This window comes from Musa acuminata, chromosome BXJ3-1 (genome assembly GCF_036884655.1).
Source record: "Musa acuminata AAA Group cultivar baxijiao chromosome BXJ3-1, Cavendish_Baxijiao_AAA, whole genome shotgun sequence".
Classification (NCBI taxonomy): domain Eukaryota; kingdom Viridiplantae; phylum Streptophyta; class Magnoliopsida; order Zingiberales; family Musaceae; genus Musa; species Musa acuminata.
Window position 1 is genome coordinate 10,419,499 of NC_088349.1, and position 26,517 is coordinate 10,446,015.

Here is a 26,517-nt window from a genome sequence, read left to right on the forward strand (position 1 = left end):
AACCGGATAGACTGGTGTGCTGTATACCCGTCCATATGATGGATGCAGCTGGTCTCATAGCTGCTCGTGTAGGGACACTAGGGATACAGTACAGGTGCTCATTGGAGAATGAGTTCACTGATTGATCCGCTTACGGAATGCTGGATGGTTGATGATGCCTTATTGTCAGACAGCGATTCCGTAGTCCTAGTGGTGTATCTGGTCTTTAGACTTGAGATACCAAGGATGTCCTATATGAGTTCTCCACTCTTTGATACCAGACTTATAGGTTTGGCTGTCCCAGATCTAGTACAGCTGGTCATTGGGAGTGGTAGTCGACCTTACGAGGGCTATTGAGTATCGATAGAGGATCATCCACTCTCGGCGTCATGAGAGGAATATCCCATGTGTTCTTGCTCAGACAAATCCCTGGCCAGGGTCATTCGGGTTGAGAGAGAAAGAGTTCTCCGGGAGAATCCGATTAGAGTGAGACTCGAGTAGAAACCGTATGGGTCTGACAGCACCATGCTCGATATACGGTCTTTGGGATATTAGATGGATGAGGGACTATAGGTACATGGTAACTGAGGACAGACAGGTCCAATGGATTGGATTCCCCTGTATCGTCTAGGGACTATGGCGTAGTGGCCTAGTACGTCCGTAGTCGATGAGTCAAGTGAATTATTACAGAGATAATAATTCACTCAGTCAGAAAGAGTTCTGACAGGTATGACTCACGGCCAGCTCGATATTGGGCCTAGAGGGTCACACACATATGGTAGGCATTGCGATGAGTAGAGGTTCGGATATGAGATATCCGACGGAGCCCTTATCTTATTGGATGCAGATCCAATACCCACTAGGGAAGGACCCATTAGGGTTTGACACGGGATCTCTATAAATAGGAGGGATTCACAGCCTCATAGGCTAGAGTCTTTGCTTGCCTTTCCTATTCTCCTCTCCCTCTCCACCTCAGAGTAGGCCTGGAGTTTTGAGGAGGGTCGTCGCAACCCTACTGTGTGGATCACCGCTAGAGAGGAGGACGCTTGACCTCCTTCACCCTCTCCTAAGGATCTGTAAGGAAACAGGGATATACGATCTCTCTAGGTAACACAATCTCTATACGCAGTTTTGTGTTTTGCGGATTTTGCGCACCAATCTTCGCACGATGACTAACATCTTTTTGGGAATCGGAGATTTTGTTTTCTTGTTCTTCCGCTACGCATATGATGTCGCCCCCCATGATTTCCCAATAGTAATGAGGCTTTTTCTCCTGTTTCTAAAAAGGACTCATTGAGAATCGTTATGGCATTAGTAGCTCATTATGATCTTGAGTTGCATCAGATGGATGTGAAAACGACATTTCTGAACGGGGATCTGGATGAGGAAATCTATATGGAACAACCTGAAGGATTCATAGAAAAGGGAAAAGAAAGTTGGGCTTGTAAACTTAAGAAATCCATTTATGGCCTTAAACAAGCTTCCAGACAATGGTATATAAAGTTTCATAATATCATTACTTCCTTCGGATTTAAGGAAAACACTGTTGATCAGTGTATATACCTGAAGGTAAGTGGGAGCAAGTTTATTATATTGGTCTTATATGTGGATAATATTTTACTTGCCAGTAGTGGTCTTGGTTTATTACACGAAACCAAGATATTTCTCAACAAGAACTTTAAGATGGTTGATATGAATGAGGCATCCTATGTCATTGGCATTGAGATATTCAGGGATAGATTTCAAGGATTATTAGGATTGTCTCAGAAAGGATATATTGATCATATCTTGGAGAGATTTAATATGCAGCTTTGCTCAACCAATGATGTACCTATTACTAAAGGTGAAAAATTCAGTCAAAACCAGTGCCCAAGAAATAACTTAGAAAAGAATCAAATGAAGAATATTCCTTATGGATGCGCAGTTGGAAGTCTACTATATGCTCAAACCTATACAAGACCAGATATCAGTTTTGCAGTTGCAATGCTAGGAAGATATCAAAGCAACCCAGGAATGGAACATTGGAAAGCTGCAAAGAAAGTAATGAGATATCTACAAGGGACAAAAGATTATATGCTCACATACAGGAGATCTGATCAGCTTGAAGTAACTGGATATTCAGATGCTGATTTTGCAAATTGCCTCGACAGTAGGAAGTCCACTTCAGGATTTGTATTTATGTTAGCTGGTGGGGCAATTTCTTGGAAAAGTGCAAAGCAATCGCTTATTGCATCATCAACAATGGAAGCTGAATTTGTGGTATGCTTTGAGGCCACAAATCAAGCTTTATGGCTGCGAAATTTTATCTCAGGACTTGGTGTGGTCGACTCAATTGCCAAGCCGTTGAAGATATTTTGTGATAACACCGTAGCAGTTTTCTTCTCTAAGAATGACAAGTACTCTAGTGGTTCCAAGCACATTGAGTTAAAGTACTTGGTGGTTAGAGAAAGAGTCCAGAAACAGCAAATGTCAATTGAGAACTTGAGCACCACTATGATGATTGCTGATCCATTGACAAAAGCCTTACAGTGCAAAATATTCAAAGAACATGTTCTTAGAATGGGGCTTGTGAGCAAGTCATAAAGGATATGGTGATGCATGTTTATGTGGATGCTATTATTGACATTTTACTTAATTAAAGTTATATGTTTCTGCTATCCTGTTTACATTTATGTTTATGTATATTATGGTTGAATATAATAACAGGATTGTCTTGACAAGACAAATTACATGGGTCATTATGGACTATGTTAGGAAAGACTAACAATGTTGTGGTACATAGAAGGGAGTATGACATTGATGAAATACAACCGCTATGACTCGCATTGATAGTTGGACTTAATATAGTATTATTATGATTATTGGACTTATTGGCTTATTTTTAAAACATGGCCATGTATAAAATGCTTTTCAAAATTTCTTGTAATCCAATTAGGTAAAATTGTTTTCAAACAAATTTTTGGCTTTGTTTGTTTTGATTTTGTATCTCTTTTATATCTTATCAATTAATGGGCCAAGTGGGAGAATGTTAGAATATGTGGCCCTTTTATAATTGAATAAGATATATAATAGAATAACTAATTGGGTTCCGTTGCGATATTTTAGCCAATATAGACTAAGTCCACTGAACGATTCCTCGGAGATATGAGGAAATCTTCTAAGATCTCATCTCATCGTAGACCCTCTGCTCTCGCCTATAAAAGGACAGGATCTCTACGGGTTGAGGGGTGTTAGTGTGTTAGAGCGTTATAACGTTGACACGTATAGACGCATCTCTCCGTTGAGGAATTCAGTTATTATCCTCGACTCTCTCCCCAAAACCCTCTCCCCATCATTGACTTAGCATCTGTGTGATCCTGTGAAAGGATAGGAAGAGAGGAGAAAGGGTCTACTCTTCGCACTCCCTGCAGATTCCGCAGTGCGATCGAATTAAAGACGGAGCCTGCAGCAATCTTGGATCACGGTGCTGAGCAGATCAAACAAGATCTCTGAACGGATGGTATCAAAAGGTACGCATCGTATAATTAGATCTATGTATTGATTTCAATCCTGGCATATAGGTTAATTCCGTATTATTGACTTAGCATAATTACAATTTTTATGCTTACAACCTCATGATACCAATGTTTGCTGTGCTGTCATGATGGAAAAAGAGAGCCTAGAAATGCACTTGCATCTAGCAGAAAGCATTGTATGGATTCTGATCTTGGTCTTTAAGAACTTTGTTTCTTCGATATTACATCAATTTCAAAGTTGTTGCTTCATTAAATTGGAAAGCCAGAGGAAGAAGTAATCCCCCTCCAATAAATTCACCCCAGCTACCTGTTCACCAACTAACTTCTTCTCTTAAATCTGAGCACTGCAGCTGACTGAAGTTTGGGCACAACTGCAGCAGAACAATGAATCCAGTGTCAGTTGAAGTCAGGGTTGCAGTGCTGATTTTATGGAATTTACATCAAATAGAAATCATTTAAAGGAAGCCAATTTACGAAGCAGAAGTCATTCAAAGGAATGTTCCAATCATTATTCTCTTCGTTCATGCACCAAACATATTTTTGATATGAATTACTCGCAAAGATTCCACAGAGCAAAATTCAGAGCTCAGAAGATAATATGAACTCCATTACCAGATAGGAAGACTTGCAGTGATTATTCCTGGGAGGAACTCTCTTTTTAAGCTCCCAACAGTGAGTTAAGAGCACAAACAGCAAAAGGTAAACACAAAGAAAGAAAGAAGAAGAAGAAGAAGAAGAAGAAATAAAAAAGGACTTTTGACTCAGTTGCAACTGGGCGGGTGGTAGGATTCCACCGCTGCCCAAAAGGGAAGAGCAGCATCCATCCCGCTCTTCTCCTTCATGACCAGCCCAAAGGCCTCTCAAGATGGAACTCATCACTTGATATTATGAAGAGCCGAAGTAAAACAAGCTCTTCTTACCCGAACCCATGACTCCGCAGCCATGGTGACTCAACGACTGGCTCCTACTGACCCGATGCTGTTGCAAGGGTTAAAAGGAATTAAGCAAACTGGGCACCACTGAAGGTCTGGCCAAAAGACCAGGTTGCAGGAACCACATTGAAGGAGACCACAGACACGCCATCGCTTGTGGTGACCTTAAAGGACAACGCCTGGCCATCGAGGTAGGTGTTGCTCTGCCAGTTCTGGCCCCAGTTCCTGGACATGGGGTGCCACCCAGTGCTGGACCCCTTGACGGACGCAGCATGCACATCTCCGGCTCCTCCCACGTTGGTGATGAGCACGAGGTTGAAGTAGGAGTGGCCATTGATGGTGAACCTGATTCCTCCCCTTCTATTGCACGGGACCCTGCGCCCCGAAACCAATCCAAGCAAGAACAAGAAGAGACTTGATCATATGGATCATAAAGAGAGTAGTATGATTCTGGCTCACCAACCTTCTGTAAGCGACGGGCACAATGCCAGCCCTGTACCGGGCAATGCGCAGGAAGACGGGCTGGGAGAGGTCAAAGTGCCGCAGGGGAGGATTGCACCAGCCGCCGTTGTTGTTGGGGAGGGCATCGTTGGGTGGGCAGAAGTTGGTGGCTGTGACAACGATGGAGCCCGGCAGGCACCACTGCGGCTCATTCACACACTTCATTTCGTAGCAGGCGCCGCAGCTGAGCCCGTTGTCGAAGAGGGCGGTGCTCAGGGCTGCGGTATTGGTGCCGTAGCCCTGGCTGTACAGGTTGCCGTAGCCGCAAGCTCCACCTGCACACCAACTTCAACGCATCAATGGCCGCCTACTCTTGCATGACGAATGGACGACGGTGTCTTCTGTGAACTCACTCACCCATTGTCCCAGACGCATCACTTCCTCCATAGAAGGTAGCATGAGCAGCAGACCATCCCCCTCCGTGTCCATACCCGTATGCAGCAGAGAACACCGAGTGAAAGGCAACCAGAACCAGACCAAGAGAAGTCATTCTCCTTACTTGGAAGGAGGAGACAAAGAGTAAGGGAAGAGAGGAAGCAGAAGCTCTGGTTTGCTCGAGGAGGCAGCTGATGGAGGCATAAATAGATGATCGCCTGCCTTTTCAACCTTCCAATCGACTGACACATAACTGTGAAGGCTTAAGCAGGACAGTTAAATGAGAGTGGCAGGATTCCAACTAACATCTCTGGACAGGAAGTTGGTGATGGAATTGAAATCTTGTGGTTTTCAAGGTACATTTAATTGGTGAGAAATCACCACTCCCCACAAAAGAAGAAGACATATTGCTTAAAGGACAGTGTATGCAGAGTTGCTGTATTGAGAGTCACATGTTTGTGTGTGTGAAGCCCTATGCCTTTTCAACAGGAATATTAGTAGGCTAATCATCCCATATCTTTTGCTGAATCAGATCAGGATGGCACTTCCAGATTTACTAAAGTTCATGACACTCAAAGAATATTCTTTTCTGATCATACAAGAAAATGAAAGAAAGAACCTCTCAGGCAAAACACAGTTTGGTGTTCAGCTAATTAGTCCTTTCATATCACCAAAGTGGCAACTTTTTGTATGATCAATTGGCTCCTCAATTTTGTTCTTCCCCTTCTGCAGAGCTATTTGTTGAAAATGCTACCTTTAACATTTCATCTTGGATTACAGGTAGCAGAAAATTTATGACTCTGTAATCTCACAAAGCTTCAGCTTCAGTACAAGAAAGAGATTGGGTCATGAAGCACACGAATTGGGGGTGACACAGCATCATAATTACATTCAAACTCCAACTCACTACAATAATTTTCCTCCCTCTTCTCAGAACAAGAGTAGCAGCAGCTTAATTCCTTGGAATTTGGCTGCTGAGCTCTGGCACAAATCCAATCTACTGGTACCAGATGCTACATTGGAGAAAAGAATAACAAGCAAATCTGAATTCTGAGATCAGGTGCTCGTGCACTTGCAGTTATCAAACCTAATACTGATGGATGTCGGGAGCCATTGCTGACTCAGTTGCAACCTTTGACCTCCCAAAGCATTATACTGTGGAAGGTTGGACACATGGAGCACTTTCAACTGTCCATAACCGACACTCCTATTATAATCCCTTTAAATCAATGCCATTCTCCAACCACCACTCCTTTTGCTGCACTTTTCCTTTCCATTCATCCATGGATATTTTCGTTCTCCCTGCTCATGATCTCAGCTTTGGTACTCCACCACAATCTTGGGTATCTTCGACTCCACTCTTTCCACTGTTTTAAGGATTTGTTTTCATGGACCTGCCCAAGAATTCATACCAAGTTGTAGTAGAGAAAAGGAGGTGGGTTCTCCAAGTCATTTACCAGCAATATTCAATCTGCTGTAATCAACCCATAGTTACCAACTTGATGTAGATTGAACTTTTTTTTCAGCAATTTACAGAGTTGGATCACAGGCAATAGATAATCGCCAAACACAGGTTCTCGTTTTCTTCGATGCATGAAATATTAGAAGGAAGTCATGTCCTTTCCTAAGATTTAGGAAGTATCAATTAACATGATAGAATGACAGCGTCTTATGGTCATCTTTAGGTGTTGGAGTTCGACAAAGGCATGTACCTAAACACCTACTGAGTTGAACTAGGAAGGTTGGCAGTGTACCTATTCCTTGGTCTTGTGGATCTTATGTGACTCTCCCGAAGAACAAGAAGGTCAATTTTGTCTCAATCTTCTACCGCAAGAAGAGGCCTTCTGTGATCATCAAGTACTCACCAAATGGCGTGAGGCATTGCAGTCTTTCAAGCAGTGCATTGCAGGTTTCGTAGCACTGACTAGAAAGGCGAAAACTAGATAAAGATTGAATCTTTAGTATACCCTTTGCCCATGGAGCTCGTCATCGATGCAACCGCACTCTTTTTAGGGTACAGACAAGCAGCAGCGACGGCGGCGGCAGCTCCTGCGCCGACGGCCATGCGTAGCCCGGGCAGCGACGTCACCGGTCGGCAACCTGCATCAGCGCCACCGTTCGCCGCGGCGGCGGCGGCGCCGCCAGAGTGCTCGATCCGGACGACGTCGATTTCCTCGACTGCGGCCGCACCCTCGTCCGGTGCCGCTGCGGAGCCTCCTGCGTTCTGAGTTGGGTTATATGGGCTGTAAATGGGCTGCAAATGGGCCTTCATTTAAGGGGTATTAACTTATTTGGCCCTTTTTATTCGAGCCATGGTGATTCTGGGCCGAAGGCAACAAAGGGTCCGAGTTGAGTCGCATACTGCCGGCTCGGCTCTAACGTGCAATCATTATATATATATATATATATATATATATATATATATATATATATATATAATTTGTATTTATTCATGTGAATTTAAGTTTAGCATATGTGATTGTAGTAAATCTTTGTGTGTTGACTACATTTGACTAAAGAATGCTATTCATATCTTTACAAAGGGAATTCCGAGTCTATAATTGTGTGTATGGGATGTTTGTGAGTATGCTTAAAACAAAGTATACAAATTGTTATTGCAATATCACAATTGTATTTTAATCTGATCCACCAAAACCTATAAATTCGTTTTAAATGAGAAGCAACACAAGCATTGCAACGATATATTGCCCAGTGGGCTGCCACTTGGTCAACATGCACACACGAGAGCCCCCACTGCCCCCCTCACGTGATCATCGACCGAAGCTTTGATCTCCGAGAAAGTTGTACGAGTCGATCATCAATACACGACGATCGAGCTTGCCCTCTCGGCTCCCCCCTCGATTGCATCGTTAGTCATCAACAACCCATCGCTCTCGATCATGATTTTGGAAATGATTGCACACATAATTATAGGGAGTATTAATCTTAGACAGCGTGGCCCATGTCTCCTCTCGAGATACCTGACATCGAGCCTCATCCAGTATCCGTTTCAAGCACGCTCTTACCCTAATAGATAGCACGCCTCCAATCGTCCTTTCCTGATGCAATCGTTAGGAAGACGTGTTTACTAGCCGTCGACATAAATGAGTTCCTAACGATACGAAGGACTCCAACGAGGATGAGCGACCGACCACCATTCATCGATGAATTATGTATAAAAGCCAACCCTCGGAACCAGACAGGAGGTAAGCAAACTCAATCTTAACTCTTTGGAGCTTTACTAAACCCTCTCCCCCTACTTTACTGATTTGAGTGAGGGTTATGTCAGGATATTTTTCTCACCTCAACCACTTGTGCAGGACCTAGGCACGTCTAAAAAACACCTTGGAGCAATATTGTACACTTTTAGAAAGGCAAGACATATCACAAGACGACCTCGAACCTCTTTCAACAGATAAATCGCTCATCGAGACGACTGAGAATCAACCGTCTAGATCCTGTAACACTTTAGGGAGCCCCCTGCGATCTCGACTGCTTGCTCGGGTACCACTCTCACGCCAATACTAGCCTCAAAGAATGAATTTATACTTTTGGGGTCGAATTATACCATGTTACCTCTCCAATCAAAGAATCCTCCCATCAACATGCACGAAGTCTTCAATCAACTAATCATCAATCAATTTTAACATTCATTTGCATAAATGATATTACATTAATCGAATAATATTTTAGCTGTTCATGAACGGAGCACAGCTATATCTTCCTCTTAAAATACCTGATAAATATCTAGTGGACAAAATTGTAAATATCTTCCTATATATGCGAATACCCTTCGACTCTCCTCTTCGCCCTCATTCCCCACCTTATCCATGGCGGCGTCTTCTTTCTTCCTCCCTTCCCTCTTCTCCCAAATCCCCACCATCTCTTCCTCCAAGCCCCAGCCCGGTGCTCTTGCTCTCTCCTCCCTCTCGCTATGCTCCTCCGAACCCTGCTCTCCTTTCAAGAGTGTCTCTTTTCCCTCAAATAACTCGTTCCCCGTCTTAAGAAAGGCGCCAGCTTTGGATTCGGCGATGGTTCTCAAGGTGGCGCTCTCGTCGAATGTGGAGCAAGAGGAGGAGGCGGAATACTCGCCGGAATTGAAGCTCTTCGTCGGGAACCTCCCCTTCAGCGTCGACAGTGCCCAACTCGCTGGCCTCTTTCAACGGGCCGGCAATGTTGAGATGGTCGAGGTATGACTAAGCCAGGTTAAATGTGTTGTACTTGGTATATAGCTTATCTCCCCTGGTAGAATCTGTAATTGCTTGACAGCTTCTTGCTGCTGCTTTTTATTGTCTGGTGGTTGTGACTGCTTGAATAGTTTTGTAGTGCTTCTGACATTTTTTTCTGCTTATTTTCTCTTTATCTTTTGTTTTCTTTGTACATTCTTGAACATAATTTTTTTTTTTGTAAAGATGCAATTTTGATGGTTCTAATTTGCAGGTTATATATGACAAGCTAACCGGAAAAAGTAGAGGATTTGGATTTGTGACAATGTCTACCATCAACGAGGTTGAAGCAGCTATTCAGCAGTTTAATGGTTATGTAAGTCACTCTGTGCATGCTTAACTATGATATCAGTCTTAACCTGTACATACATAAATGTGTTCCAAGTAGAAACCCCCCATGGCAGACTTAAGTTATATGATGCATATGATGCTTTGTTCCGTTGCTAGTTGAGTTGTTGCCCTCTATTTTTGCTAGTAGCAGTGTTGTGAGCTGGATGAAGACCCAACTTGAACCAACAAAAAGTGATAAGTTATAATGTAACATGAACTCCCAAAAACCCCAAAAAATTATAGGTACTTAGTAATTAAATAAGTTTGATCAATAACGCAGTCCGATCCTGATCCACACATCATTTACTGGCTTTTAAACTGTTGTTAAGTTTGTAGCTGAGACTACATTTCATCTTCAACTTTATTTTCTCCTTTTTGGTTCTTTAATGGCTGATCTTAGGAGAACCAAAAAGTGATATTTAATTTACCTTTAAATCTTTATTATACAACGGAGACAATGCTCTTTCACAAGCTAGCATATGATCTTTTCTGCCCTATCTACCAAAGACCTCTCATAAATTTTTTTTTTTCTCTCTTCTTAATTAGTTGTTGGGTCTTTTGCAACTCATGTTCAAGCCCTTGTCAGGTTGTATAGAGATCGACTCATGACCAATGCACTTATCAGACAAATGACACGAAAAATTGAGTGCATGCTCTACTTATTTCACTGCTTTACTTAGTTCAGGTCTCGGTGCTTATTATTCATCACTTAGTGCTTTAGTTAGGTTTTGCTCTGTGCCTGCCACGAAAAACTGGCACAGATTAAGTGGATATTTTTGCCATAATATGGTTCTGTGATCCAACAGACACTTGAAGGGAGATCGTTGAGGGTGAACTCAGGACCGCCTCCACGAAGAGATGAGTTTCCATCTAAAGGATTTCGAACTGTTAGCAACCTTGAAGCTGCAAACAAGGTCTATGTAGGAAATCTCTCATGGGGCGTCGACAATTTGGCTCTCGAGACACTTTTCAGTGAACAAGGCAAGGTCTTAGAGGCCAAAGTCGTTTATGATAGGGAGAGTGGTAGATCAAGAGGCTTCGGCTTTGTCACTTACAGCTCCGCTGAGGAAGTTGATAATGCTATAGCATCACTTAATGGCACTGTAAGTCTCTTTTCCCTATCTTCATTGCCTCGCAAGAAAATTCTTGTGTTGGATATCTGTCTGCTTGCTTGTGCTTCTATTAGGACTATTTGTTCTTTGTTTTGTATACATATGTTGCAGACAAGCAGCTCAAAAGGAACATATTCTTTTATCTTTCTTTAGTCTACCCAGTTCCTTGTGGAGACCCAAATGTTAAGGATCATGTTTTAGTGTACACAGATTCTTTAGTCAGTCATCGTTTTCCATTCCCATGGGTTGAGGATCATATACACAGTTTCTTTAGTCGGTCATCGTTTTCCATTCGCAAGGGTTGAGGATCATACTTCCTGAATGACACCAAGTAGTCCTACATGACAAAATAATGATGGACATCATCAGCTGGTACAACTTGAGTGCCCTATTAACAATATTTTGGGCGTAGTAACCTTGCAATGTCGGCAAACCTGCTCCATGAAGCTTGTAGCTCATTAAGCCAAGTCTTCCTTGACTTAATCCTACCATGAATCTTGTGCGCTAACCTGAAATTTTCTCTGCTTAGTTGATCAATGTTATATTGGACTACTGCTAATACACCCTTTCTCTGTGCAGGACTTGAATGGAAGATCAATACGCGTTACAGTGGCAGAACCAAGGGCTAGGCGTGAGTTCTGACTCTTTAGAGTTGCCGTAAACCTGTGTGTGTTAATTTCATTTGGAAGCTCTGGCAATGAAAGAGCTGGTCATATATCAGATTTAGCAACCAATCTGTCTCTGTATGTTTGTAATGCTGGAACTTGACCAAGCAGTCTTTATCTTTTGTTCAATGAGTTGTGGCAATTGGCACAATTTTGATGCTTGAAACAAACCTAATTGGATCATCCTATCTGTGTTTGAGATCCTTTTCAGTGACTCCACCCCTTTTTATCTTTTCGTAAACCATCCAATCACAGCATGAGAATATACAAGTCACATGATTGAATGATCTATGAAAAGATCCATTATCTTTCTCCAGGTGATCGAATAGCAAATTTAAGAAAGCAAAAGACATGAATCAAAGTTCCATAATATTCTATTATTGCATCTCAGAGCAAACAAATGGAGAAGGCTGATTGAATGATCCATGAAAAGATCCATTATCTTTCTTCAGGTGATTGAATAGCAAATTTAAGAAAGCAAAAGACATGTATCAAAGTTCCATAATATTCTATTATTGCAACTCACAGCAAACAAATGGAGACGGCAACTTCCGTAGCAAAGTAACAATAAGCAAATAACAATTCAGTATCTAATGGATCGCAATTACCGACGCTGGCCACCATTCCATCCACCACGCTGACCACCATTCCATCCACCACGCTGGCCACTGCCACCAGCCCCTCCAGTGCCGGCTTCTCTTTGTTTCTCTTCCCTCTCTGCAGCCATTTCTGCTTTCATCTTTTGCACAATCTCAAGTATCTTTGGATTGAAGAAACGATCCCGGACAAGTTTCTTCTCCTCTGCTTGTATTTCTTTAATGGCACTTGGGTAGGGATTTGGAGGTGGCTTCTTCCCTTGCAGACGTGCAATTTGCTTCAGCTCAGAGTATGCCTTCTTCTTTGCTTTCTTCTCAGCTCGATATTCCATCTAATGAAAAATCAAGGAACAAGTTACTAAAAATTACTAATTAGATATTCAGTAGCACAATCAATATGTCAAGAAGCTGAGCACTAGAAACCAAGAAACTTTTGTAAAACGATGTTCTAAATCTTCTGACGTGCTACTGAAACCAATCAATGTCGCACTGTGAGTGAGAATATACATCAGCTACAGCCATGGCTTCCTCTTCATCAACACCTTGCTCCTTCAGCTCCAGAACACGCCAAGCAAAAACTCGTGCTGGAGGAGGATCAAAACCACTTATCCTGTTGAAATTATAGAACCACATTAGCATCTGCACTTTCATTACATTTACTACAGCCCCATCTGGAAAACTGATAGCTCAAATGCTTCATCTGTTTACTTGAGTTGATTCTTTATCAAAATTAACTCATCTCCACACAAGCAGCAGTGACAAAAAATAATGCAATAGCTGTTGACCTTTTGAACTCTAGACCGGAAGTAATAGACAAATAACTATAGCAAGACTACCTACAAACAAGATTTGGTCATTGACCACAAGAACAAAACTGAAGGTATCAATGTTACCACTGCAAGCACAAAAATGTTGCCTTTTCATTCCAAACACTTATATTGCCTAAAAGGAAAGCCCCCTATGATGGAATCAGAGGTAAATTAATCAAAAGAATCAGACAATAAATGAATAGGATATCTTAGCACAAGGAATAGGAGAGTAAGAGAGAGCAAAGTGATTACTTGATAGCATCATGGTAGAGAGAATCCGGATATTTCTTAAAGAACCTCTTTATGTAAACATCCTCGGGCAGCTCGATCTTCTTGATCTTCCCGTCCGTCCGTGGGAACGTCACCGGTGGCGCCCTGCACAACCAATTCCAGAGATCAATCTGCTTTCTACGATCAGGGACACAGAGACACTATCTAAAAGGGTCGAACAGATTGTCCTAGTCCAACAAACTGCATCAATTAGGCTTGTAAGAGGAAGGAGAGAGGGGCGTACTCTTCCATGGGTTTGAGCCACACCGGGGTGGGCTTGGCGAGGCCCTTCACCAACTTCCTCGTCTTGGAGAGGAGGTCTCCTCGCATGTACGACATCTTTTCCGGCTTCCCACTATATGCAATCTGCCTGCTATTGCCTCGAGAGAGACCGGCGACCAACTACCAATTCTTGGAGGCATAAACACAAACATCAAGCGTGCAAGCATAATTACGTACAGGCATAAACACAAACATTTACCACCGTGATAAAGAAAATGTAATCAATATCACTAAAGATCTCTCGTCTCGCTCAAATGATCAGCGATCGCAGAAGAGGGAAGCGTTGAGATCATCACCTGAGGGTTCTTCAGGGAACGCAGAGATGCAGAGGGACAGCGGCGCAAGGAAGACTTCACCTTCGATGCATCGTATTGGGCACGTCCAATACTGAGCCCAACTTAAATCCAATACGAAATCGGACGCAGAAAGATACCCGATCCATATGATCCGAATCCGAAAATTTAATACCGGTGTCACCGAGGCAGCAAAAGCCCCACAAGCATGTCCACTCACAGTGAAGGTAAGTTTCACGGGTATACGATGAACGTATAATTCAGGATTGGATTCAAGTCGGCGAAGTTTCTAGGCTTCTTTTCCCTCTCAACCCTACTTCTCCAACATATAAGTCACACACCTTTCTGGTAGTCCCGCTGTGGTTTCTTGCTCTCTCCCTCGGCTCGAAGTGCACGCCGCCATGGCCGAGATCTCCGAAGAAGCCCAGGAACAGCAGTACACCTCTTTCTCCTCCTCCTCTTCCTCTCCAATCGCCGCCCCGGAGGTCGATCCCGACGAGGAGTCTTTGGCCTCGGTTCTCGCCAAGAAGAGCCCGATGCCCTTCCTCGAGGCTGCCAACGCCGAGAAGTGGGTCAAGGATGCGGCCCAGAGGACAGAGTCGGACGCGCCGCCCAACGATCTAAGTCATCAGACAAGGCGGCGACCAAGGCCGAGCAGAGTAAGCTCTCTGCTTGTTTTTGATTCCCTTATATCTGTGGCCTTGAACCTCGTCTCGTGATAAACCTACTTTCTCATCTACCATGAGTCGCGGTAAATAGGGCTTGGTTCTTGGAAATAACTAGGTAAGGAAAATATTATGACTGGTTGGGATTGTTGAAGGTGCAAATAGACTTTAATCGGAATCCATATTTATTTGATTCCATTTGTGTTTACATAGAGGTGTTTGCTTACCTTCTTGCTCATAAACCATTAGTAAATAGGAGAAAAGAAAGGCTTACGGGGACTAGGGACTTTTGTGAACGGCAAACAAGTGGTTCTTGCTTACTCTGAAAATTTGGATGGAGGAAAGATGATATTTCATGGTGCCTGCATTATTTGTGCTGGCTTGTTTAACTTGATGATGGCGGGTAATAAAACTGCAAAGTACGAAATTCTATAGATGACTACACTCAGAACATAGACTCGAGACATCATAGGGAGGTGGCTCAGAGTTTGGTCATCTAGTATTGGTCTTCTCCTTTTCAAATTGAAAGCTATAACCCACTTGTGCTAAAGAAAAATTGCAATCTAATTCCTAAAGATGCTTGTCAAGTACTTTCTTAACACAAGAAAAGGTATATAAGGCAGTGGTGACATTGCAAATGATACATTCTAAATATTGAGCTATTAATAGAATTAGGTAAGAGCAAAATGATACACTCCATTTCCTTCTACAATTTTTTTTTGCAAAGGGTAAGTGATGAAGGTGGGATTCGAACTCAGGGCCTTACAATAAACCATCAAAGTCTTTATTGGCTAAGTTAGTTGGCATCTTCAAACTTTTATTTTTTTCACAAGTTTTTTTTACACATATTTAGGTAAGTGCAAAATGTTTGTGACCTAGTAAATTGTGTTGTTCGCATCTTCATACCTTGTTTATAACACTTCCAAAAAACACATTGTGTATCGAGGTGCAAAAGATTGTAGCTCACGTGGTCAGTTTCCTTTCTGTATGATTTAATCTAATATTCCTAGTAGAATTATCTGGTCTAATTGACAATCCAATTCCCCTACTAAATACATGGTTAATTTTGAATTTAAAAGAAAAATGTAGAAGCCAAAAATATCCTTCATTAGGTTCAAAATGTCCATGGAGGTCAATAACTCTTGTTCAGAATATCAACTGAAGACTAGAGCATCCAATTTCACCTTGATCCTTTGTTCTCGAGTAATTTGTACATTGATTGCAGAAGCTTCACAAAACAAGATAGAACAGTTATATCTTAATTTGCAACCAGAAAACAACCACCATTATAATCATGAATTACAAACCTGGTTTCTCCTCTCAGCTGATGACTCCAAGAATCATCAGTTTTTTGTTTGTACCCCTTTTCATTTGAATAACATATCTGATGATAACACCTCTTATTCTAAAAGTTTCATTCTCTTTCATGAATACAGAGTTTGGTGGCTATTATTGGAACCGAGCATTGTTAATATAGTCACATTTGTTAGATTAAAGGCAAAAAGATTTAGTTTATATACTTAAAAATATATAATGCAGAAGCTAATGGCATGGTTTTTCCAGCTAACATGTCCTTTGGTAGTTTTTTACCAGGGTACCCTGTGCATTGAGGTTCTTGAATGAAACATCATTGGTTCAATTCATGTTGATTTCTTTCTTTCAATTTGGATCACATGTGTATGCAAGACCTCTTGGAATTGCTAGTGAAGGGGCTGTAAATATTGATGCCAGTTGCTCATTTAAGGCATGACTACCACATGCATGGTTTTCTGTTATAATGGTTAGAACAGTCAAAGAGCTTTTTTCATGGTGTCTGAAAAATATAAGTTATAAAATACGTTATTTTCTTACATGTAGCAGTATTGAATTTTTTATGCCTTTGTATTAAGTGCTAATTTGAGTTTTTTAAGCTTTCATTTTGGAATAAATATTACCCTTTATCGTTCCTTGTCATGCAGAGCCAAACTCTGAAAATGGTCTCGACTTATTATAAGTATTCATGGACTTGGACACTTCAAGATGTTACCATCAGCATTCCTGTTCCTCAGGGAACATAATCAAGGTTTGTTACTCGTGAGATAAAGAAGACCCATTTGAAAGTTGGGTTAAAGGGACAACCTTCATTTATCTCTGTAAGTCTCTGGATAGTGGATTATGTGTTTCACAAGTTTATATTACAACACTTCATAGAAAAACTTCCTTTGTTGAGGTGAAAGCACCTTCCTCTTATACTTGCACATGTTTCTTCTGTAATTCTTCCGGGGAGATCTTTATCGACCAGTGAAGACAGAAGATTGCTTCTGGAGCATAGGTATCTTTATGCTACTTTACATATATTTCATGCAACAACTTCCAACTGTTCTTCATACTTACTGGTAATCGATGTTGTCATAGGGTGGACAATACATTTCTATACTTTTGACCAAGCAAAATCAGATGGAATGGTGGAAGTGTGTGGTAAAGGGTGACCCTGAAATTGATACACTAGAAAGTAGAACCTGAATATAGCAATTTATCTGATCTGGATCGTGAAACTTGGCAGATTTTACAGAAAATGATGGTAAACTCTTGTTCTTTCAATAAAATTGAACACTTCTGGGTAATTATGCTTTTGTGGAGATTTGTTTTCCTTGGTTCACTCCTTTTGGATCGTTATTGTGTTTGGACACCGAGTTATATCTGTTTCGCATAAATCTCAAATCGGCGTAATAGAACTTATATGCCATGATCCATCTGTGAAATTGTAATGCGGCAATGTACTTATTAGGTTTGCTAGAACAATTCGAAGAGGCTACGCCTATCTTTTGTCCTGTGCTAGTTTGACTCTTTCTTTTTCTTCATTGCAGTTTGAGCAGTGGCAGAAAGTGATGATATGTAGAAGCAAGAAATTCTGAAAAAGATAGGTGAATGACCACCTCTTTTCAATTGTTGTAATCAGCATTTGACTACCTGCTAATCTCATTTAAAATTTGACTTTTACTTGTGCAGCACCCATAAATTGACTTTTCAAGAGCAAAAAGAGCCCTGTTGGAGAATTTGGAAGAGGTGTTTTGCGCAGCAAGTGTTATCTGGTCTTAAGACTAGATTGATTTGTACCTGAGGGGAGATGTTAAAGAATATGAACTTTTCTAGCAGCTTAAACATGTGAAGGCTCCGTGGTTGGAGTCTTTCTGCCTTATTACAAGTGTTTAGCCGATAACCAATTGCAGGTGGGATTCGTTTATCTTCTTACTAATGGAAATTGATATTTCCATTTATTTTCTTTGCGGTTTTCGTATAAGTGGCTTATACTCCATGAATGGGTGCCTTGAAAGGTGAATTGCTACAGATCATTATAGAAATTCCCACATCTCAATCCCAATTTTTGGTTATTTTCCAAGAAACATCCAAATTTTAGAGAAAGGGTTTCTTATTTGTTCATCTTTGCACTTAGCACTACTATGTTTTTGATTAACAGTAAATTAGAATGTTTCATTACAATGATTATATATATTCTACATCATTACATATCAGCCGTCGTTGTCGGATGGTGGATGTGCTAGCTGACAATTAAGTGATGGTTAGTTCTTCGAATTGCTAGCTGCTATCGTTATATATATTTGTTCTTCGAACTGGGGCGCCCTTGTTTTGTCAGGCTTCCTCGCATCTCTCTCGTTTCCCCATCCCTCACCTTCCTTCCATCTCCCTAGAGAATCCCTTCGTTCGCTGCTCCTCCGCTGTGCCCTCCTCCATCCCTAGCCTCTCCTTCGGTGCCTACATGGAGCTCATGGCCGTTCTCAAGAAAAAGGTGCACCACACCCTTACCCCGTCTCTTTCTTGATCTTATATGATCCTTGAAGTCGACTAATGTGGTTGAATGCTGTAAAGTTAGTTTCTTTCCTTCGAAATTTTGGGTTCTGGATCTTGTATCGTTGGAAGAAGTCTCTGTGTTCTCTTTCAGTTTCCGTCGGTTCTTTTTTTGCATGTCTTTGTGGTTTGACGTAGAGACTGGAATGACTCCAATTGGACCCCTTCAGTACATGCCCAGAAGCTGTTTGATGGTTTGCTTTATATAGCTTGAGATACAATTGTGCCTCACATTTTATTATGCTTTGACTTCCATCAATCTGTGTTTAGTGCTGGCATATCTTCCCTGTTCAGAATAATTGAACTTAATAGTTACTATGAGTTATGGAAAGTTTTATGTCTTTAAGAATCATCCTAAACTCAGTACATTCTCTTTTACTTTTCTGTGGACTATTGGTTTCTCAAAAGATTTGCCATGTCTTTGTTGTACTGCTTTTTAAAGTTTGGTTTTTCGGTTTGCTTACCATCAGCATCTACTTTGCAAACTTAATACTTCCTGATAACTGCTGCCACTTTACTGGAGTTTGTTGTATTTTTCTTTTCTGATTCATGCTCTTGGTCTTTATCTGTGTCATATTCTTGACAGTTTCCTCTGTGCACATGTGCTCCAACTTACTGTTTTATGCATCAGCATGTACCAGTATTTTTCTATGAGGTCGCCCAGTAATATTTACGATGATGTTTGCAATATAGGTGTTGGCATAAGAAAGGTCTGCGGAATGGACCCAAGGCTCGAAAACCTGTTCCAGCGATTGTCCGTTGCAAGTAAGATTTCTTTCTCTATGTTGTAGGTCTGTTTTTGGCAAATCTCGCCATTAAATTTTTGTTGCAACTTGCAACTTTGTGATGGATAGAATTTACTGGAATAACATTTACCCATAAATTATGCACCTTTTTTATGTGTGGAGGACATTCATGTTTACAATTTTGGATTATTCTAGCTAATTTTCACCAGCATTCCAACTTATAACTCCTCTATTTATTCTGTTTGATGTTAGAATTAAAAGATAGTAGTCCATCATGAAGCGGTTTAAAATTGACCAAATTATCAATATTGTTGCAATATGTCAGGCCTGTAGTTAAAGAAGTGAAAGCATGCAATGGCTAAGATAAATTTCAATTCCACGTTAAAAGTTCAACTGTATAAAATCTTTCATCCTATTATTCACAAAGAGTCTATTTTAAATGAATGTCTTTTCAATGGATTGTAAAATGAGCTACATAATCATGGCAAATAGTTTGGTGACCAGTTTCCTCTTCCAGAAAAAAAAAAAGATGTACAAAACAACTAGAATAACTGGTCACAATTGGAGTCAGTTATCATTGTGAGAAATGAGTGGGAAGACTGTTTGATTGCATGGGTTATCTAGCAACAACAAGCCAGTAAGATAGTATGTGCTACTGCTGTACACTGTATCACCTCTTCACTTAGATTTAGAATGTTTACTAAAATGCAGGACGAATAGAGTTTTTCCAATTCTGCTGAATGCTAAGTATCACAAAGTTAGTAGCTGAAGGATGACAACATTGTTAACAGATTGGATCTAAAATATCTTTTTTATTCTACAACGACCAAGCACTAAACCCCAGAACAGTATATTCTTTTTTCTTGAGATTAAAACTTATGATTGTGCTTCAAACAGAAGCCGTTGTATGTGACAAGTTGATGCTTGTTCTGCAAAAACAGTGATTGTTGGGAGTTTTGACTTGTTTTGGACATGATTATATAGATAGATATGATGAAATATGAATCCATATATGTACATGATTACTGCCAAGCCTGTAAGATATGATGCATGCCGATTGCCTGTGTAGTGTATGCTCGGGATCTGGATACATTTGGTGGTCCATGATACTTTCGAACTCAACTTTCCAAAGTGAAAAGAAAAGGTATATCATCAAGAAATTGTTACAGGAGATATACACCGAGCCCTTGGAAAGAGTTCCATTTATAAATCCCCACCCCCCGGGATTTCACAATTTGCTCTTTAACACTGTTTTAGTTATTAAAAGGAGGAACTGACTTTCAAAAGTTAGAAATGTTGGGAAATCATGGGGGCGACATCACATGCGCAGCGGAAGAACAAGAAAACAAAATCCCCGATTTCCAAAGAGATGTTCGTCGTCGTGCAAAGATTGGTACGCAAAAATTCGCGAAACATGAAACTGCGTATAGATTGTGTTACCTAGGGAGATCGTATATCCCTGTTTCCTTGCAGATCCTTAGGAGAGGGTGAAGGAGGTCAAGCGTCCTCCTCTCTAGCGGTGATCCACACAGCAGGGTTGCGACGATGCTCCTCAAGACTCCAGGCCTGCTCTGAGGTGGAGAGGAAGAGGAGAATAGGAAAGGCAAGCAAAGACTCTAGCCTATGAGGCTGTGAATCCCTCCTATTTATAGAGATCCCGTGTCAAACCCTAATGGGTCCTTCCCTAGTGGGTATTGGATCTGCATCCAATAAGACAAGGGCTTCGTCGGATATCTCATATCCGAACCTCTACTCATCGCAATGCCTACCATATGTGTGACCCTCTAGGCCCAATATCGAGCTGGTCGTGAGTCATACCTGTCAGAACTCCTTCTAACTCAGTGAATTATTATCTCTGTAATAATTCACTCGACTCATCGACTACGGACGTACTAGGCCACTACGCCGTAGTCCCCAGACGATACAGGGGAATCCAATCCATTGGACCTGTCTGTCCTCAGTTACCATGTACTTTTAGTCCCTCATCCATCTAATATCCCAGAGACCGTATATCGAGCATGGTGCTGTCAGACCCATACGGTTTCTACTCGAGTCTCGCTCTAATCGGATTCTCCCGAAGAACTCTTTCTCTCTCAACCCGAATGACCCTGGCCAGGGATTTGTCTGAGCAAGGACACATGGGATATTCCTCTCATGACGCCGAGAGTGGATGATCCTCTATCGACACTCAATAGCCCTCGTAAGGTCGACTACCACTCCCAATGACCAGCTGTACTAGATCTGGGACAGCCAAACCTATAAGTCTGGTATCAAAGAGTGGAGCACTCATACAGGACATCCTTGGTGTCTCAAGTCTAAGGACCAGATACACCACTAGGACTACGGAATTGCTGTCTGACAATAAGGCATCATCAACCATCCAGCATTCCGTAAGCGGATCAATCAGTGAACTCATTCTCCAATGAGCACCTGTACTGTATCCCTAATGTCCCTATACGAGCAGCTATGAGACCAGCTGCATCCATCATATGGACGGGTATACAGCACACCAGTCTATCCGGTTATCACGATGTCCCTCTCGAGTAACTTATGATCGGGATTATTTAGGATATGTGTTTGAAGGTGAATCGATCTCATTATCGTGATCTCATCACGATCCGATTCCCATTGCATAAATCCAAGGACATCACAATATATATATATATGCATTTATGAAATAGTTATAAAGTGATATACGCCAAAATATAATAAGCAAAAAGATTCTGTATCAAGTCACACGTGCCATCACTCACGTGATTGGCTTGATGGGCACCTATGACTAGCAATCTCCCACTTGACCTAAAGCCAATCACCTATGTGTCTGATCCCCATCAGACCCCTGTGACGCTCAAAGACAATCTGAGACAACGGCTTTGTCAGTGGATCTGCAATGTTATCTTCGGATGGAACTCTTTCCACTACTACATATCCTCGGGTTACGATCTCTCTTATAAGCTGGAACCTCCTCAGAACACTTCTGATAAGACCCGGGTTCCCTTATTTGAGTAATCACCCCATAGTTGTCGCAATATAAGGAAGTCGACTTGTCGCTATCTGTATCGACTCCCAAATCTGTGATGAACTTCTTCACCCAGACTCCCTCCTTTGCTGCATCTGATGCAGCAATGTACTCCGCCTCTGTGGTCGAGTCAGCAGTGGTATCTTGCTTGGAACTCTTCCAGCACACTGCTCCTCCATTCAAGGTGTACACATACCCTGAATTCGACTTGCTATCATCGACATCAGACTGAAAACTTGAGTTAGTGAAGCCTTCAACCTTAAGACTATTACCTCCATATACTAGTAAAAGATCCTTAGTCCTTCTCAAGTACTTAAGGATACACTTTACTGCTTTCCAGTGCTCCAAGCCTGGATCCGCCTGATACCTGCTCGTGACACTCAGAGCATGCGCTATATCAGGCCTAGTACATAGCATGGCATACATGATAGACCCTATTGCTGAGGCATAAGGTATCATATTCATGTTTGCCCTTTGGAATTTTCCATGCCAAACCTTTTGACAATGGTTTCTATGTACCTGGACTGGGACAAGCCAAGCATCCTCTTGGATCTATCTCTATATATTCTAATCCCCAATATATAGGATGCTTCCCCTAAGTCCTTTATGGAGAAGTGTCTAGATAACCAAGTCTTTACTGTGGATAGCATTCCTACGTCATTCCCAATGATGAGGATGTCATCCACATATAACACCAAAAAGGTGATAGCGCTCCCACTTACCTTCCTGTACACACAAGGCTCATCTTCGTTCTTAACGAAGTCATAAGATCTGATTGACTCATCAAATCTTATGTTCCAACTTTGGGAAGCTTGCTTTAGTCCATAAATGGATTTAAGCAACCTACACACCTTATCTGGGCAGTTCTTGGACACGAATCCCTCAGGTTGCATCATATACACCTCCTCCTCGAGGTTCCCATTGAGGAATGCGGTTTTCACATCCATCTGCCAGATCTCATAATCATAGTGTGCTGCAATAGCCAATAGAATTCTGATGGATTTTAGCATTGCTACGGGTGAGAAGGTTTCGTCGTAGTCAACACCTTGCCTTTGACGATACCCTTTAGCCACTAGCCTTGTTTTATAGGTCTTTACCTTTCCATCTACTCCGATCTTTTTCTTAAAGATCCATTTGCAACCGATGGGTACAATACCTTCGGGTGCATCAACTAGGTTCCAAACCTTATTGGAGTACATAGAATCCATCTCAGAATTCATGGCTTCTTGCCACTTCTCGGAGTCTATACTCATAATAGCCTCCTCGTAGGTCTGAGGATCAATATCCTCTACATCCTCTGCTCTAATATGTCCCACATATCTCTCAGGAGGATGGGATACTCTATCAGACCTGCGTAAAGTTGATACTTGTGTATTAGGTACCTGAACAGACTCGGGCTGTAGAGTGGTGCTTGAGCTTGGTTCTCTAACTTCGCTCAACTCTATCATTCTCCCATTGTCTCCGCCAAGAATGTGTTCCTTCTCAAGGAACACTGCTCTCTTAGCTACAAAGACCTTTTTGTCCTCGAGATGATAGAAATAATACCCACAAGTTTCCTTGGGGTATCCCACAAATTTGCATCGCTCTGTCCTTGATTCTAACTTATCGGGGTTGTGTCTTCTAACATGGGCAGGGCAGCCCCAAATCTTAACAACCTTAAGATCAGGCTTCTTCCCTTTCCATATCTCATATGGTGTAGACACTACCGACTTAGTTGGAACTCTGTTCAGAATGTAAGCTGCGGTTTCTAGGGCATATCCCCAGAATGAGATGGGTAGGTCAGCAAAACTCATCATGGACCGTACCATATCTAATAATGTACGATTTCTCCTTTCAGAGACACCATTGAGCTGAGGTGTATAAAGAGGTGTCCATTGGGATAATATCCCATGGTCCTTGAGGAACTGAGTAAACTCTGTACTTAAGTACTCACCTCCTCGATCTGATCGAAGAGTTTTGATACTCTTTCCAGTCTGGTTCTCCACCTCAGTCTTATACTCTCTGAATTTCTCAAAGGCCTCGGACTTGTACTTCATTAAGTACACATATCCATACCTTGAGAAATCATCAGTAAATGTAATGAAGTAGGAGTAACCTCCAATGGCATGAGTTGATGACATGGGTCCACATACATCACTATGTATGAGCTCCAACAACTCATTGGCTCTCTCTCCAGTTCTACTAAATGAAGATTTGGTCAGTTTTCCACGAATGCAAGGCTAACAAGTTGCATATGACACATAGTCGAATGGATCTAGATATCCATCATTTAGCAACTTTTGAATCCTTCTTTCATGGATGTGACCTAGCCTACAATGCCACAGGTATGCACTGTTCAACTCATCTCGTTTCCTTTTGGACACATTTACATTCATGATATGTGGAGTGGTGTCTAACATAAATAAACCATTATGCAATGTTCCTTTCGTGATGATCTTATCATCTAATAATATCGAACAACCATTGTTCTCAAAAACAAATTTATATCCACTAACTGTTAAACATGAAATGAAGATAATGTTTTTGATAATAGAAGGAACAAAATAACATGCATCTAATGCAATAAAAGCTCCACTAGGCAGATGTAGGGCGACCTCGCCAACAGCTAATACAACAACTTTTGCTCCATTACCCATCTTGAGGTCCATCTCGCCTCTCTCTAGTCTCCTAGGTCTTGCCAGAACCTGCAACGAATTGCATATATGATAAGCACTACCGGTATCCAATACCCATGTGTTATCATAAGAGTCTGACAAATGGAGACTGATCATGAATGTACCTGAAGCTTCATCAAGCTTTTGTTTCGCCCTTTCTGCAAGGTACTCTTTGCAATTTCTCTTCCAGTGCCCATCTTTACCACAGTCGAAGCGCTGGCCTTTGTCCTTTGTTGGGTCTTGCCCTTGCCCTTTCCCTTCTTAAGGGACCTTTCTGCTTTCCTTTTCTTTCTGGTCTCACCAGTGTAGAGAACTGGCTTCTCTTTCTTAATAGTACTCTCTGCCTCCCTCAACATATTGAGGAGCTCTGGGAGAGTCACCTCAAGCTTGTTCATATTAAAATTCATTATGAACTGTGAAAAGGAATCTGGTAGGGACTGAAGCACAACGTCCACACACAAGTTATCCTCTAGGACCATTCCTAGACCTGTGAGTTTCTCTATCCACTCAATCATTTTTAGGACATGGTTCTGAACCGGTATCCCCTCAGTCATCCTAGCGCGGAAAAGGCTCTTGGATATCTCATATCGTTGAGTCCTTCCCTGTTCCTCAAACAATTTGCGGACATGTAGGAGAATGGATCTGGCATCCATCTTTTCATGTTGTCTCTGTAACTCTGGAGTCATAGAGCCCAACATATAGCACTGAGCAAGAGTGGAGTCATCAATGTACTTCACGTAGCGAGCGATCTCATCCTCGCTTGCCCCTTCTTCGGGCGTAGGCATCACTGTATCAAGGACGTACACGATTTTCTCCGTTGTGAGAACAATTCTCAAGTTACGGAGCCAATCCGTATAATTTGGACCAGTGAGGCGGTTGACATCAAGTATGTCACGTAAGGGATTTGAAAGCGACATTTTCTGAAAATAAAGATGTAGCAGAAATGAATAACATGCAGATTTTGCAAGAAATAAACTATCAAGATATGAACTTCTATCTTAATATGCTCCCACTATTTTACTAACGAGTCACGCGACACCCTCAGCACGTGAAACGGAAGTCTCCGGCAGACTTCTAGTGGGGATCAGGATCCAATCAGCGTCTTAGTGTAACCTCGAGGGACTCGACCAATCACACTAAGCCTAAAAGGTAGGCAACTCTTGCCGATCACAACTCCTTGTGATTCCCGTCCTGTTCGGCCTCCGAATCACCATGGCCTCGAGGGACTCGACCAACCATGATGCTCGGTTAAGTCAACACCTTCGTTACAAGATGAGTCTGATTTGATGATATACCCTCGAGGGACTCGACCAACTCAACCTACACCGGGAATCGGTTCCTACTCATAACGATGGAAGGCCACGTGGGTCAATCTAATTGCCTCATGTTTACCGACTTAATATTATCGAGAGATGTTTCTATAATTTGGTCTCCTAATATGACATGTCACACATATACATATTTAATATATATCTACATCGCATGCAAATATATATACATATCTAGTATGTGTATAAGTAATCACACCAGATGATCATGGACCACAACCTAATATGATTAGGCCCGAGCCAGTAGGCCTAATCACTCACATCAAGATCTATGTGTGCGACGGTGCATCTCCATGCCCTGTGATCGTCCATCTCGTCCTCGTCGGTTCCGTCGACATCTTGATGCATCTCCATGCATCACGATCGTCCGTCTC

At 41.8% G+C, this 26,517-nt stretch overlaps 3 protein-coding genes, 1 long non-coding RNA gene and 1 pseudogene across 10 annotated transcripts in view; 3 read left to right on the forward strand and 2 right to left on the reverse strand.

The window, feature by feature from the left end:
• The first annotated feature begins 3,350 nt into the window (after nt 1-3,350).
• Nucleotides 3,351-26,517, forward strand: part of LOC135629059 (uncharacterized) — a 33,101-nt gene continuing 9,934 nt past the window's right edge. Inside the window, exons 1-4 of one of the 2 annotated variants that reach the window (XR_010493141.1) lie at nt 14,237-14,544; nt 17,397-17,453; nt 17,539-17,759; nt 19,090-19,161. This is a non-coding gene — a long non-coding RNA (uncharacterized LOC135629059). Of the gene's footprint in view, nt 3,489-14,236; nt 14,545-17,396; nt 17,454-17,538; nt 17,760-19,089; nt 19,162-26,517 lie in introns of those variants that run through there. The other variant, XR_010493142.1, reaches the window with a different exon arrangement.
• LOC135629058 (expansin-A10-like) lies at nt 4,109-5,722 on the reverse strand. The gene is made up of 3 exons (XM_065136198.1): nt 5,285-5,722; nt 4,890-5,202; nt 4,109-4,801 (listed from the first exon to the last, which is right to left on the reverse strand). The coding sequence occupies exons 1-3, from the start codon at nt 5,415-5,417 to the stop codon at nt 4,495-4,497; spliced, it is 753 nt and encodes a 250-aa protein (XP_064992270.1). The 5' UTR covers nt 5,418-5,722; the 3' UTR covers nt 4,109-4,494.
• On the forward strand, nt 9,109-11,818 carry LOC135629057 (29 kDa ribonucleoprotein A, chloroplastic-like). The gene is made up of 4 exons (XM_065136196.1): nt 9,109-9,492; nt 9,743-9,844; nt 10,665-10,961; nt 11,550-11,818. Exons 1-4 carry the CDS (start codon nt 9,133-9,135, stop codon nt 11,610-11,612), a joined length of 822 nt encoding a protein of 273 aa, XP_064992268.1. The 5' UTR covers nt 9,109-9,132; the 3' UTR covers nt 11,613-11,818.
• On the reverse strand, nt 12,123-14,037 carry LOC135584871 (uncharacterized). Of its 6 annotated transcripts, none has more exons than XM_065136199.1 (5): nt 13,889-14,037; nt 13,555-13,721; nt 13,293-13,415; nt 12,739-12,841; nt 12,123-12,563 (listed from the first exon to the last, which is right to left on the reverse strand). In XM_065136199.1, exons 2-5 carry the CDS (start codon nt 13,647-13,649, stop codon nt 12,240-12,242), a joined length of 645 nt encoding a protein of 214 aa, XP_064992271.1. In that variant the 5' UTR covers nt 13,650-13,721; nt 13,889-14,037; the 3' UTR covers nt 12,123-12,239. The 6 variants fall into 6 exon arrangements, with proteins under 6 accessions (XP_064992271.1, XP_064992272.1, XP_064992273.1 ...); XM_065136200.1 differs by having other exon boundaries at nt 13,555-13,712; nt 13,889-14,019; XM_065136201.1 differs by having other exon boundaries at nt 13,555-13,680; nt 13,889-14,014.
• On the forward strand, nt 14,947-17,326 carry LOC135628278 (protein BOBBER 1-like; annotated as a pseudogene).